The sequence below is a fragment of the Symphalangus syndactylus genome, chromosome 1 (assembly GCF_028878055.3).
Source record: "Symphalangus syndactylus isolate Jambi chromosome 1, NHGRI_mSymSyn1-v2.1_pri, whole genome shotgun sequence".
Classification (NCBI taxonomy): domain Eukaryota; kingdom Metazoa; phylum Chordata; class Mammalia; order Primates; family Hylobatidae; genus Symphalangus; species Symphalangus syndactylus.
The window spans coordinates 79,651,230-79,664,357 of record NC_072423.2 but is presented as its reverse complement, the minus strand read 5'-3'; the positions used below and the strand labels follow the sequence as shown (position 1 = coordinate 79,664,357).

The window sequence follows — 13,128 nt, the reverse complement described above, 5'->3', positions numbered from 1 at the left end:
TGTCAGATTAAATATTAATTGGAATGTTTCTGACTTCATAATTTTTATATTTAATTTCTTTGGATATTTTAGCTATTTAAGAGCTACAAAAAGATATTTATAACTATGTGTTGTACACACTCAAGTAACCTTAAAATAAATATAATTTCAGGCAATACTGAAATTATTTCTCATTCTTATTTAAAATGGGTAAGTACACATCTCAGACATGAGACTACCACAATGCCTCTAAAAAAAGAAGATAATCACATTTGATTATCTTGAAAAAGTATAGAATGGTTTACAGGGAAGAAAATGGAGAAGAGTTTGGTGCTTATGGGAGTAACAACAAATTATATGTTATTCACACACAGAAACGTTATTAATTAAGGTTAGGTTTATAACTGAGGACTAGATTTGAGGCTAACAGCATGAAGGAAAAACCAAGTACACATACCACAGTATGTGCAAATGGCTCTCTCAGCAAACTTAACTTCTCTGGAGAAAAAGCATTTGATATTTTTACAAAAAGCCATTATCAATCATTTCTACACCTAACTAAATCGCAAGTAGGAAGATTGTCTAGGCTTCTCCTGTACACATCACAAAAGATTACATGGACCTAAGACAGATCCTGAAGATGGAGAGGAAGGTGGTGGAAGGAGAGACTCTGCAGGAGATGAGAAAGCGTTAGCAATGGCATCGCCATTAAAAACTGCACAAACGATTGAGGGGTGGGCTCACAGTCACTGTGTCCAGAACTTTGGTCACAGCACAAGAATGAAGGAAGGCAACCCTGGGGGCCTCAAACTCCAGGATGAGGTGTCTGGACTCTTGTTATGAAGCGAGAAGCAGCCCTGGAAAGTTTTGGGGCAAGGGAAACTTATCATTAAAATCTCACTCTAAAGAGCATTGGCAGAACTAGAGAGAGGAGAGAACGGAGGCAGGGAGACAGTCTCATGACACTGTTTCTCTGCAGCACTTGACATACACCTGGCAAGAGCTCCGTCAATATTTGCTCAACAGAAGCAGCCCGCCGGGGACCACCACATTGGCACAGGTGGGACAGGCACACGGAAGCTGCAGATGGCAGGAGGCGACCCCCAAAACACTTGTGGCTTCTCCAGAGTGCGTGCTATGAGAAGCTATCCCTGCCTGCTGTTCTCTCTAAAATGCCTTTAAGGTCTCGTCATTTGGAAAACACTGCCCGCTGCCTGCCCACCTGGGACCTTCACACTGCACAGCCCCATATTAAAGACTGAAAAGTTCTGTAGTAAAGAAACTGGTTTAAGTTTCTTCTTCCAAGCTTTGGCCATTAATTCACCTCCACTCCTTTTATGGAGGAACAGCTCTCAATATGTCCTAAAGCAAGCATTCTCCGGGCAGCTCTGGAAGGCGGGGGCTGAGGGCATCCATGGGTCAGCCATAGCTGCAACCTTGCAGAGGAGAGGGATGAGGAACGCACGGAAGGTCTGTGGGGTGGGAAGGGCATGTCGGGAGATGCTCCTGAACACAGCAGCCCAGTCACACCCCCAGCAAGCCTACATCCTTCACTCAGAGCCCACGGGGGAAACAGCTCCAACTATTCCATTTAAGTGATTCTTTTTCAGTCTCATTAGCGGCTAAGAAAACCTGGTCACCAACATCCACAAAATAGCACTTTCAGACAGACGAAGACTACTAACTACCCTCCTCTTCCTTTATAAGCGAAATAACCTTAATGTATTTAACAATTAGATCTCATTCTCCTTTCACCAGAAAGATTCGCTATAAATTCTATAGGAATTTGGTTCACTTACCTAGTTATTTGAGGTTAAATGTTTTTCTCTAACATTAAAATAATTTAAAAAGCCTAAGAAAATTAATTGTGCAAAACCTCTGCAGTATCCAAGGGTGGTACCATGGGCCAGGAAGAGGCAGAATCTCAAGCCAGCAACCTCTTTAGGATGTGTGCGGTGACACCCAGAAAGGATGCGTTCCAAGTCAGTCGAAACCACAAGAAACCTCAGGTGAAATCTCCACCACTATGACGGCACCCGGGACGGAGGCCGCCGGACCCAGCCTGGAAGGGTCCCTGCTTCTCTCTGCTCAGAGGAACTGGGGATTTGTTTTTAGGACAGCCAGAGTCTTATCTTTCCCAAGTCCATTCACCTACATCATTGCCTCAATGAATGACAGCCAGGCAGAAAGAGGGCCTGGAAGCACAAAAACAGTAAGTTTATGACATCTGTGCTTTTACGTGCTCAAGTGTAACATGAAGGTGCTCCACACAACACATGGCACTCAGGCGGCCTTTAGAGCCGCATGCTGCAAAGAGCTTCACAAATGCCCTGTGAGGCAGGTGGGGGCCGCTCCACGCACAGCGGAACCATGGAGGACACACCCAATTCTGAGCACAGTCACTGTGAACAGGCGACTAGCAATGGAAGGAAACCAGTTCCAGCGCAGCCTCAAAAGTTAGGATCAATCAATCCTTCTGGAAATTCAATTATAAGCTTTAACAGAATTCACATCTTTGGACCCAATAATTTTGCCTCAGGGAGTTTATCCTGAGGAAATAATCAAATATACAGAAGAGCTTTTATGCACAAAGGTGTTCATCAAAGCGTTATTCATAAGGGTGAAAACTGTCAAAAAGTGGACTATCCAACAACAGGAACACAATTTTAAAACTCAAGTACATGTACATGAAAATATTATGCAGCAATTTAAAATTGTATTTATAAGAAAAATGCTCGTAACGTAATGTTAAAAGGGAATGATCAGGTTACCATATTAAATACTATTATGAACACAGTTCTGTAGGAAGAAATTTGCAAAAGACAAAACTGGAAGGATGTAAACTAAAATGTTGCCCGAAGAAAGAGTCACATGGCAAAGATGCGTGTGGGAAATTATTTTTATTCTTTTGACTCTCGCGCTTTCCAAGTTTGCTTACAATGAGCAGATGCTACTTGTAAAAGGAAAAAATTAATTTTTGATATAAAATAGTATCTAAATGACTAAAATCATTTCTAAATTGTATATGCTGAGAAAACTAAAAATAACGTATCAATTCCTGTATGCAAGCATTCACCTAAGATCATAATTAAGAAGTTAAATATGCATCTATGTGAGTATCCCACACTCACCCAGGAGGCATGAGGTCAGAGTGAACTCCATCACACAGGATTGCCAACGTGGCATGGGGACAGGGGCCTTCCAAACTCCCACCACCCTCATGGTACTTTTACATGCTCCAAACAAACGCAGCTTCATGGCAGGTCTCCCAGCCCTCCCCCACAGCCAGAGTGCTGCCCAAAACCCTCTTAAAGAGGAATTCTGAGCCTCCACCCTCCAAGAGAATTGGAACATTAAGTGACAAATTTCTTTTAGTGGACGTATGGTTAACTGCCCAGTGATGTTTGCCTGGCCCTAAAACAAAATTTAAAGCCTAGGGAAGATGCCTCAATGCCTTATCTAAGGCAAGACTCCTTTCCATTAGCCCAGAGAATCCGCAAAATCCAAAATTTTAAGAACAGCAACCCAACTAAGGCAGTGGGCTGGGCACCGGACTCCTGCGCACCTCCTCCTAAAGCTACATACACCTTCACCCAGTTGCCTGGGCAGGCAGAGCGTGTCAGCCCCTTCACCCTACATCACAGGGACTCTTGCAAACTATGTGGGCAGACAGATGGGAAGGGAGACCAAGAACAAAAATGATGAGCCAAGTCTCCAGGGACTCAGCTCCAGAGAAGGCTAGGCACTCACATCTCCTTATTTCACTGCTGGTTACTTCCTAGAGAGAGATGGGGAAGCTAAAACTGCCACCCTGCAGGTGCTGGTGCACCCAACAGTGTGAACACTATTCAACACATGATGGTCTGAGAACAGGCAGACCCATTATTTTGATCCCCCCTGCTGAAGGAATGGTACAAGTCAGGTGATTTTTTTGTTTTGAGATATGACCCCCTCGAGCATCCTGGCCTCTCTCTGCTGGGTGCCAGCTCCCAGTGCTTCCCAGACTTTAAAGTGAGCTGAGCACCTGGGATCTTGTGGGGATGAGAGTCCTGATTTAGCAGGTCTAGGTGATGCCAAGACCAATTAAATCTCAGTCTCTGAGGGTGAGACCCAGTTGGTGGGGAAGCTCCCCAGGGAACCCCGTGTGTACCCAAGGCCACACAGCGTGAGATAATCTGGAGAGGCCACTGGCACCAGCCAGTTCCTGCCTGCACTGAGTATGCCCTGCGGGGAGCAAGGCCAGCGTGACGGCACCAGCCTCGGAGTTGCTGTGACACCTGGCAAAGGACACATAGCAGGAGCACGGTTCCTGGCACAATGTGGCTCCAAAACAGTGGCTAAGGCGAACACCCCACCACTGCCGCCGGCACACCTGTTCCTCAGCCAGGCTGACACTGCGGGGAAGAGGCCAAAGTAAGGAAACAGATTCTTGGGAAACTCATAAACGTGAGCTGAAAGAGAGGAGCCAAAGTATTCTCAGCACAAAGAAATGATAAAATGTGCAGTGATGAGCAGAGCCCATTAGCCTGACCTGTTCACTCTACAACACATACATGTATCTAAACATCTCACTGGAACCTACCAATATAGAAAACTATTATTCATAAATTACAAATAAAACAAAAACGTGAGCAGGGGAGGAGCCACAAGTGGGTGGCTGTGAGCAAGTGGGGAGGAAGGTGGGGTGACACAGGCCCCAGGGGTAACAGCTGCCATATACCTCAGCTTAATATGTGAGAGGTACTGTCCTACCTGCAAGAATCCTGCAGGCAGAGCCACGGGATGCTGAGTATTCTAAACAGAGCCTCAGTTTGGCCTTTCCCTTTCCCTTGGGGCAGAGGTATCCCCAGCACCCCAGAGTGTGAGGATGGCGTGGGTGTCTCAGTGGGAGCCACGTGGACCAGCATCAGGTGCAGCAGGGTGAGGAGACGGCCCCAGAACCCTGACCTCTGTGGGCCACCCTGCGGCCTCCACCCTACAGTCAGGTCCACGGACAGGGCAGCTTCCTAAAAGAGTGCGCCACTTTTCCTCGGGCTCTTTTTGTCCCATGCTCACTTCCTTTCCTTTTCTTGTTCCCTCTTCCTCCCAGAACTACTCTGAAGAGCTTCTTTACGTCAACTCCTAGGTGCTGCTCCTCCCCAGCTGCCTCCTGAGGTGTCCGGAGAAGGGACAAGGAGGCTGAGCACACACCCGGCCACTTCTCAGTTGCTTCTGCTGCCCACCCCCACCTGGAGGGGAGGAGTATCCGTGAGGCAGTTGCCCACCTCCACCTGGAGAGGAGGAGTATCCACGAGGGAGCTGCCCACCCCCGCCTGGAGGGGAGGGGTATCCACAAGGGAGCTGCCCAACCCCATCGGGAGGGGAGGGGTATCCATGAGGGAGCCGCTCCTGAGACGGAAACAGCTGAAGCACACGCAGTAAGGATGAGGAAGGACAGGGTTTCTAGACAGCTGGGCTGCAGGTATGAAGATGGTTCAAGAGAGCTTAGCTTTGCACATGCTCCCCCAACCCTTCGTCTACACAGCTGCAGAGCTCATCCACATGGGCCATGACCTGCACACCACAACCTGGGAGGAAGGCGTACACAGCTGTGGAGCTCATCCACATGGGCCAGAGAGTAACCAGCCCCTCACAATCTGGAGGGAGACATCTACACAGCCGCCAAGCTCACCAGCACGGGCCTTGACCCACCTCCCACAACTCGGGGGAGGCACTGTCACTGAGACCCCATGTCACAGACTATGTGGTGCAAGCTGCCTCAGGAGGTCGCCTGCAGGTACACACAGAAGTGGCCAAGGTTGGGAAGACCCGTCCCCTCGTTCTTCCTTGGAGAGGCACCACAGTGGCACTCCATCTCTTCAAACCGGAGCCATGGGGAGTGCAGAGGAGTGCAAGGCTGTCTAGGAGCTGACATCTAATCCAAGGAGGCCCATGCCAATCAAGCCTGAGCCCCTGCCCCTCTCTCCAGGCATCCCAACAGCCTGACCTGCTCCCTCCACAAAATCTGAAAAGCTGCAAACTTCTGGGACTCACGGAACCAGAGAATAGGGTCACTTCTTGTGACTATTCCTACCATCTTTCTTTTAAATGAAAGGCAACCTCCACAAAACCTCTTTTATGTAAACACGTTCTCCCTGGATTCCATGAAGTTCCTCAATGTCACAGAGCCCAGTCTGTCTACAAGGAGCCAGAGGCCCAGAGGATTAAGTGGCTTCCTGGAATGTTATGTGAATCAGACAAAAGAGCCAGGATCCGAATTCAAAATCCCCTGTGTCTTGGGCGAGGGCTCTGGGCACCAGCCAGACTGTGTGGTTCCCTGCAAACTGCCAGCCAGGGCCAAATCACCGCACACTGGGGTGTCCCACTTCTCCCCGCTCACTGCAAGACGAGTTCTGCCCAGTTGCCCCAAGCACACAAATAAATGTGAGAAATTAAAGATGGGAAGGCACCAAGCACACATCGGCAATTAATCTTTTCCCTCGGAGAATCTTCCCGGTTCTGTAAAGAAACCACACTTCCCCTACCCTGGCTCAGCAAGTGACATATTTCCTTAGAGAACAGAGACTTGGAAGACGCTGCGAATACTGCAGGATATTGTGTGTATCCTATCATTCAATAAAAACAGAAGCAAAAAGTGTCAAACACTTTTTCAAACTGCTATTGAGAGAGCGAAGGAAAACACATTATTATTTTGTCAAAATCAGTCACCACAGCAGCCTGAGCCCTTGACTGCACTGCCTTCAGCTCCTGACCGCAAAGGTAGGTTCACTGCATGCAGTGGTTTGGGAGTTTCTTGCCTCCCAGGAGTGGAGGCAAAGCCTCGGATTACCTGGGGCATGCTCACCTGTGAAAGCATTTGTGGCCTGAAAACCAGCTTCCGGCATACTGCTCCCTGGACAAGCCTGTGCTCCAGCTCTTGCGCTGTCCCGTCGAGGAAGCCGCCGGGAGAGGCTCAGGTCACTTCCATCTTAGCCTGTCCGAGTCCATCGCTCTGCCGGGCTGGCCTCTGGGAGCATCCGCGGCCCACCTGCCCGGCTCTCGCGCGGGGAGGCAGTACCTGGGTGTGGCACCTGGGCGGCGGCGGTCCCCGCTCCCGTCAGCCGTCCAGCCAGGGCGCGGAGGCCATGGCGCGGGTGGAGGGGCTGGCCCTCAGGCCCTCAGAACACGGGCACCCCTGGCCACGCCGCTGCCAGCATCCTGCAGGGTCGCACCTGTACGCGGGTGCTCCTGGTCCCAGCCGCGGCTCTCTGTGCTCCGCCTCTGAAACTGAAAAGCAAGAGGTCACTTTCGTGATGACCAGCAGAAGCGTTACAATTAACAGGCCTATAGAGGCCAGAAAGGAAAAGCCACGGAGCTGCCTCCACGACCCCATTGTGGGCATGGGGGCTCCCACAGGGGCTGCTAGGATGGGAGGAGCTCCACCTGCTCCCAAGGCCACAGCTATGCTCCTCCCAAGGTTCAAATGTCCCTCCTGGGCCATTCTGCCCTCACAGACACCCTGGAAAGAAGCTCATTTCTCAAGCTGGTTCCCAAGGCCTTAGACTGGGGTCTGCGGTGCATGGTCACTGGTCAGCACTCCAGGAAGAAAATGCAGGACTTGCATGGAGCAGTTTTTAAAAGTGATTCTTTCTTTCTATCTATCTATCTATCTTATCTTATCTTATCTATCTATCTATCTATCTATCATCTATCTATCTATCTAACTGACTATGAATGACAGGGTCTCACTAAGCCGCCTAGGCTGGCCTCAAACTCCTGGCCTCAAGCAATCCTCACAAAGGGCTTGGCCTCCCAAAGTGCTAGGATTATAGGCATGAGCCACCATGCCTGGCCTAAAAATGGATTCTTAAAAGGAAAACAAATGCCCACATTAACTTTTTAGTGAGAATAGGAGGGAAAAGCAAATTTAACCTATAAACTGCTCCATATGTTACATAATAATAGAAGCATTTTGCCTGTAATCCCAGCACTTTGGGAGGCCGAGGCAGGAGGATCAGCTGAGGTCAGGGGTTCGAGATCAGCCTCACCAACATGGAGAAACCCTGTCTCTACTAAAAATACAAAAAAATTAGCCAGGTGTGGTGGTGTATGCCTGTAATCCCAGCTACTCGGGAGGCTGAGGCAGGAGAATCACTTGAACCCGGGAGGCGGAGGTTGCAGTGAACCAGGATCGCGCCATTGCGCTCCAGCCTGGGCAACAAGAGCGAAACTCTTTCTCAAAAAAAAAAAAAAAAAATAGAATAATAATAAAAGCATTTTACAAAATGTGTTTCAGATATTTTAATGTTCCATTAAACATAAAGCAATATTAACAAGAATGTCAGAAGCCCAAAGGATCAGACTTTTAAAACAGAATCCTGAATATCAATCTCCAATATTTAGGAAAAGAAACCTCTTTTATGTTATCACTTCATCCTAATCAATTTATAACCAATTTTTAGAAAATGTAATCTCATTCTTCTTTTTCATCATTGAACTAAAGAAAAAGAACTTAAGAGAACAGGGCACAGAACAGAAAGGAGCCCTCTGTTAACCACGTTGCTATAAACAGAAGGTAGTGAAGTAACACATCACTGATACGTACTAATTATAAGGAGTACATTATAAATTAATGAAGTACTTTAATGATACTAAGACATCTAATTCTATTACCTTCATGTATCTATAGTAACATTCTCAGTTAATAAGGTATGGCCCAGTAGGAGTCCTCAAGTTTAAAGAACACGTAACATTTTAATTAAAAAATAAATTATTTGTGTAAATGGTGGCTTTGAAGTGCTTGAAAATGTGAGAAAACATTTTTTCTCTGAATTCTAACATTCCATCTAAAAATGGCCAACACGCAGGCCCTACAGGAACTTTGGAAGAAAACTAGTTGCACTAGCATCATGAACTTTGGGAAATGGAATTTATCCTGCCAGATAAAAACAAAAGCCCACCTGCCCTAAAGCTTTGATTTTTCTCTGCCCTTTTCTATGACGCTTTTGGTGTGCAAATATGCTAGACTTTATTTGTTCTTATTCTCTAAACTCAGAAAGAAAACCAAACTGCAGGGAGGTTTTTGCTGTTGTTTTATTGTGGGATTTTTGCCTATTTGTTTCATTGCAGAAGTTATGCTACCTCACTTTTTTAAAAATCAGGTTATCATAAGGAAATAATGAACAGAATGAAGAGACAACCGATAGACTGGAAGAAAATATTTGCAAGCCATACTTCTGATAAGGGCCTAATATCCAAAGTATATAAGGAACTCAAACAACTCAGTAACAAGAAAACAAATAACCCAATTTTTAAAATGGGCAACTACCTGAAAAGACGTTTCTCAAAAGAAGATATACAAATGGCTGACAGATATATTAAAAAACGCTCAACATCTCTAAGCATCAGGGATATGCAAATTAAACCCCACAATGAGCTATCACCTCACACCCATTAGAATGGCCATTATCAATATTGGCAAGGATGTGGAGAAAAGGGAACCCATGCATGCTGTTGGTGAGAATGGAGATTGGCACAGCCATTTTGGAAAACAGTATGGAGGTTCCTCAAAAGACTAAAAATAGAATCACCATATGATCCAGCAATCCCACTGCTGGGTATATATCCAAGGAATTGAAATAGGTATGTCAAAAATGTATCTACACTCCCATGTTCATTTCAGCACTATTCACAATAACCAAGATACGGAAGCAAAATAAGTGTCCTTCAGTGGATGAACACATAAAGACAACATGGTATGCATACACAATGGAGTACTATACAACCTTTAAAAAGAAGAAAGCTCTTGTCATTTGCAACAACATGGATGAAACGGGAGGACATTATGCCAAATGAAAGAAGCCAGGAATTGAAAGACAAATACTACATTATCTCACTTATAGGTGGAATCTGAAAGAGTCAATCTCACCGAAGGAGGGTAGAAAGGAGATGACCAGAGGCAGGGGGAAGAGCAATGAAGAAAAGGGAAATGTTGATCAAACATACAAAAGTTTCAGATGGACTGGAGGAATACGTTTTAGTGACGTACTGCATTGCATGGTGACCACAGTTAATAAAAAAAGTATCACATATTTCAAAATTGCTAAAATAATAGATTTTTAACATTCTTACCACAAAATATGATAAGTTGGTGAGGAGATGGATATATTAATTTGTTTGAATTGAATATTTCTACCATGCATACATATACCAAAACATTACATTGTACCCCACATATATGTAGTTATTATTTGTCAAAAAATTAATAGAAAAATGAAGTTATCATACATCCCACATGTCAAAAGGCTATGGGAAAGACTGAGGCCAATGTGGATCAAAATACAAGAAACGACCAACTTCCCAGTTTTCTTATGCTGGCTTAATCACCCCCACCAATCCTTAACTTTACATCTTCTAAAAGAGAGGTTGGACACAGTTGTGTAATAGCTCCCAAGAGGTCTAAGCATGGTCATGGCCAGGATTTTTAGGACAGTGATGTGTGCGGTTCCCAACAAAAGCAGGATGAACACAGCTGTGTTACTGCATCAATGGATAACGTGCCTATTCCTATATACACTGAGTCTCCCCCAATGCAATTTTCAAGGTAAAATGCAATTATAAATGCTGTAAAAAGTCTTCTTCCTCACTGCTAGCCACAAAGATTAGCTACCCTTTCTAGGAATACGCAGCAGAGGTGCAAGCTTCGTTCTGCTCAGTGAAAGACTGTGACCACCCAGAAGGGGCCAGAACCCAGCAGCACTCAGTAAGTATGTCAGGTGACCAACAGGCAGGGCAGGGTGGGTGATCAGGACCCAGAGAAAACTCCGAGGGCCAGCACAGTCAGCAGAAGCCTGCAGGCCCAGTTCTGGACAAGACGTGTGCTTTTAGTTTAGAAACCAACCAGCAATCAGCACGGCCATGCTGGGCATCTGTGCAGCAAACACGTGGAAGTGTAAAAGTTGGAGGAGTTGAACAAATGCTGCTCGCCGGCCGTCCCTCCAGTCTTCTGCTCTCGTGAGCCTCCTGCTCATGAGCTGCCACTCAGCTTTCCAGTCTCAGCCCAAACAACCCTCCCTGGAGATGCTTCTTTGACAGCCCCCAGTCTAAGTCCAGACCCTGCTACGCAACCCGCAGCACCTGATCGGCTTCCCAACACATCTGTAGTTGCGACTCCACACAGGTGTCCTGACTGCACCATGCCTGCCCGTCTCCCCCACAAGTGCCATGAGAGCAAAGGCACTGGCCAGCAGATCCTCCAGTTCCCCCTGGCACCCAGCAGGTGCCCAGTAAATATGTGTTTCCTGAGCAAACACATGAGTGAAGGAAGGCACTTATGTGAAGCTTCCCTGAGTACTATACCCAGCACAGAGAAGGCTCAGCAAACACCTACACAATTAACCCAGCCCCAGCTGCGCCTGGCAAGGGGCATTTCCCAAGTGGAGGTGCTGCTCCTCAGCCTGCTTGGCTGGGACCCTCCGGGCTAGTTTTCCCACCACCCCACTAGAAGAGTCAAGATGATGATTACAAGCGGTGAGCCTGCTGCACTTACACTTCCCACAAAGTCCTATCCAGCAAAGGCCTTCAGAGGTCATTGACTTAAATGCCTCAGGCTACAGAGAGAGAGCAAGCGCTGCTCCATGGAGACTCAAGAACTGCGCCCAACACTGGCAGCAGGAGAGCAGGACTGACCCTGGGCCTCTTGCCCTGAAGGCACTGCTTCCCATGCTACTCCTGAGGCCCAGGAAGCTCCCTAAACCCAAATGGCTTAAATCAAGAGAGAAGGAGAGTGGGGAATACAGGAAGAGGCAACTTACCCAGGATGCAAGGTCACAGTCAAGAGCCCCCCCAAGGCAGCAAGCACATGGTCATCATTCTACACACACACACACACACACACACACACACACACACACACACACGGAGGTTCTATTTATACTGGGAAGATGGGCAGGACTAACCAGGAAATAAATTAATTCAATATTGCACTTGAAAAATGTCATTAAGTCCCTCCCATAACAGAGCAACAGTTACTAAGGAAATAGAGCACGTCAAATGGAAAAACACCCCCACAGGAAGGGACATTTTAAAAACATGAACACTCACAAACCTAACCAAGTAAGTTACAGGGTATGTCTGCCTTACCAGTTATTCACAAAAACTTATATGAAATGCAGTCCTCCTCAGAGTCATTCAGGAATAAAAACTGAACTGTGTCCACATTGTATCTTTCATTAAAAGACACTGTAAAAACAGACACATGGGGTTCAGGAAATGTGAGGGTCACACACGGGCACAAAGGCCAAAATCCAACGGAGAAGTGAAACAGCCTTTTTTCCAAAATCAAGTAGCATTCAAAAAACCATAGTGCATAAAAATTGACGCTGCAGTTTCATTTTTTATTTCCTCCTGCTGTGGACAGACTGTTTCGCTGGCGGAATGTCGGTTACCTAGGTGACAGCTCCACAGCCGCAGCGACCGCTCCAGGCCCCACAGACGCTCAGGGCTGATCCCCAGCCTGTGGATGCCGATCCCTGGCCACTCTACCCACCAGAGAAGTTTCAGGGAGAAAGGAACACTGCAAAACAAAGAGGTCATTCTAAACCTTGGCAAACTGGGGCTCTGTTGCAAAATTTAAAAAAAATAAAAATGACCATGTTTGAGAGCTGCACTGCACAGTTCACCTATGCATCATCTCACTCTATGTTCATTTAGGATCAAAGAGGCAAAGGGCTTGTGATGAGACAGATGGGAAAAAAAGTGGGAAAAAGACACTTGAGAAGCTATTTCCGACTTGAGCTGGGACCAGGTGTCCCTCCAAGGGAGATGTCACACGTCTCCATGTGAGTGCCTCAGAGCTCATGGATAGTGCAGACCTTGGCAATGGCCAGTCAGTCTCAAGATCTCCTAACAGTAAAGAAAAGGAGCTGCTACAAATAAAACACCTCTGCCTCCAGGCAGCCAGCCGTAGGCAGAGAGCCCCAGGTAGGGACCCACCCTGCTTCTGGTACCAGTGGTGACTCCCGGCCCTGGCTCCCATCTCCCCTTTTATACAATGAGGAGGTGAAACTGGAGGTCCCTCCCATTCCAAAAAGTCCCCTGTGGCCATGTCTCTGGCCGAGAGAGGGCAAATGGGCATAAAAAAGGACACAGTGGGCGGGCACAGTGCCTCAC

At 47.0% G+C, this 13,128-nt stretch overlaps 1 protein-coding gene across 5 annotated transcripts in view; it reads right to left on the bottom strand.

Annotated features, from left to right (window-relative positions):
* Positions 1-13,128, bottom strand: part of LDLRAD4 (low density lipoprotein receptor class A domain containing 4) — a 445,676-nt gene that overhangs the window by 267,451 nt on the left and 165,097 nt on the right. For all 5 annotated transcript variants that reach the window (XM_055239490.2, XM_055239474.2, XM_055239499.2 and 2 more), the window contains exon 3: positions 6,824-7,245. In XM_055239490.2, coding sequence (XP_055095465.1) covers positions 6,824-6,863 — 40 coding nt within the window. In that variant the 5' untranslated portion in view covers positions 6,864-7,245. The remainder of the gene's footprint in view (positions 1-6,823; positions 7,246-13,128) is intronic.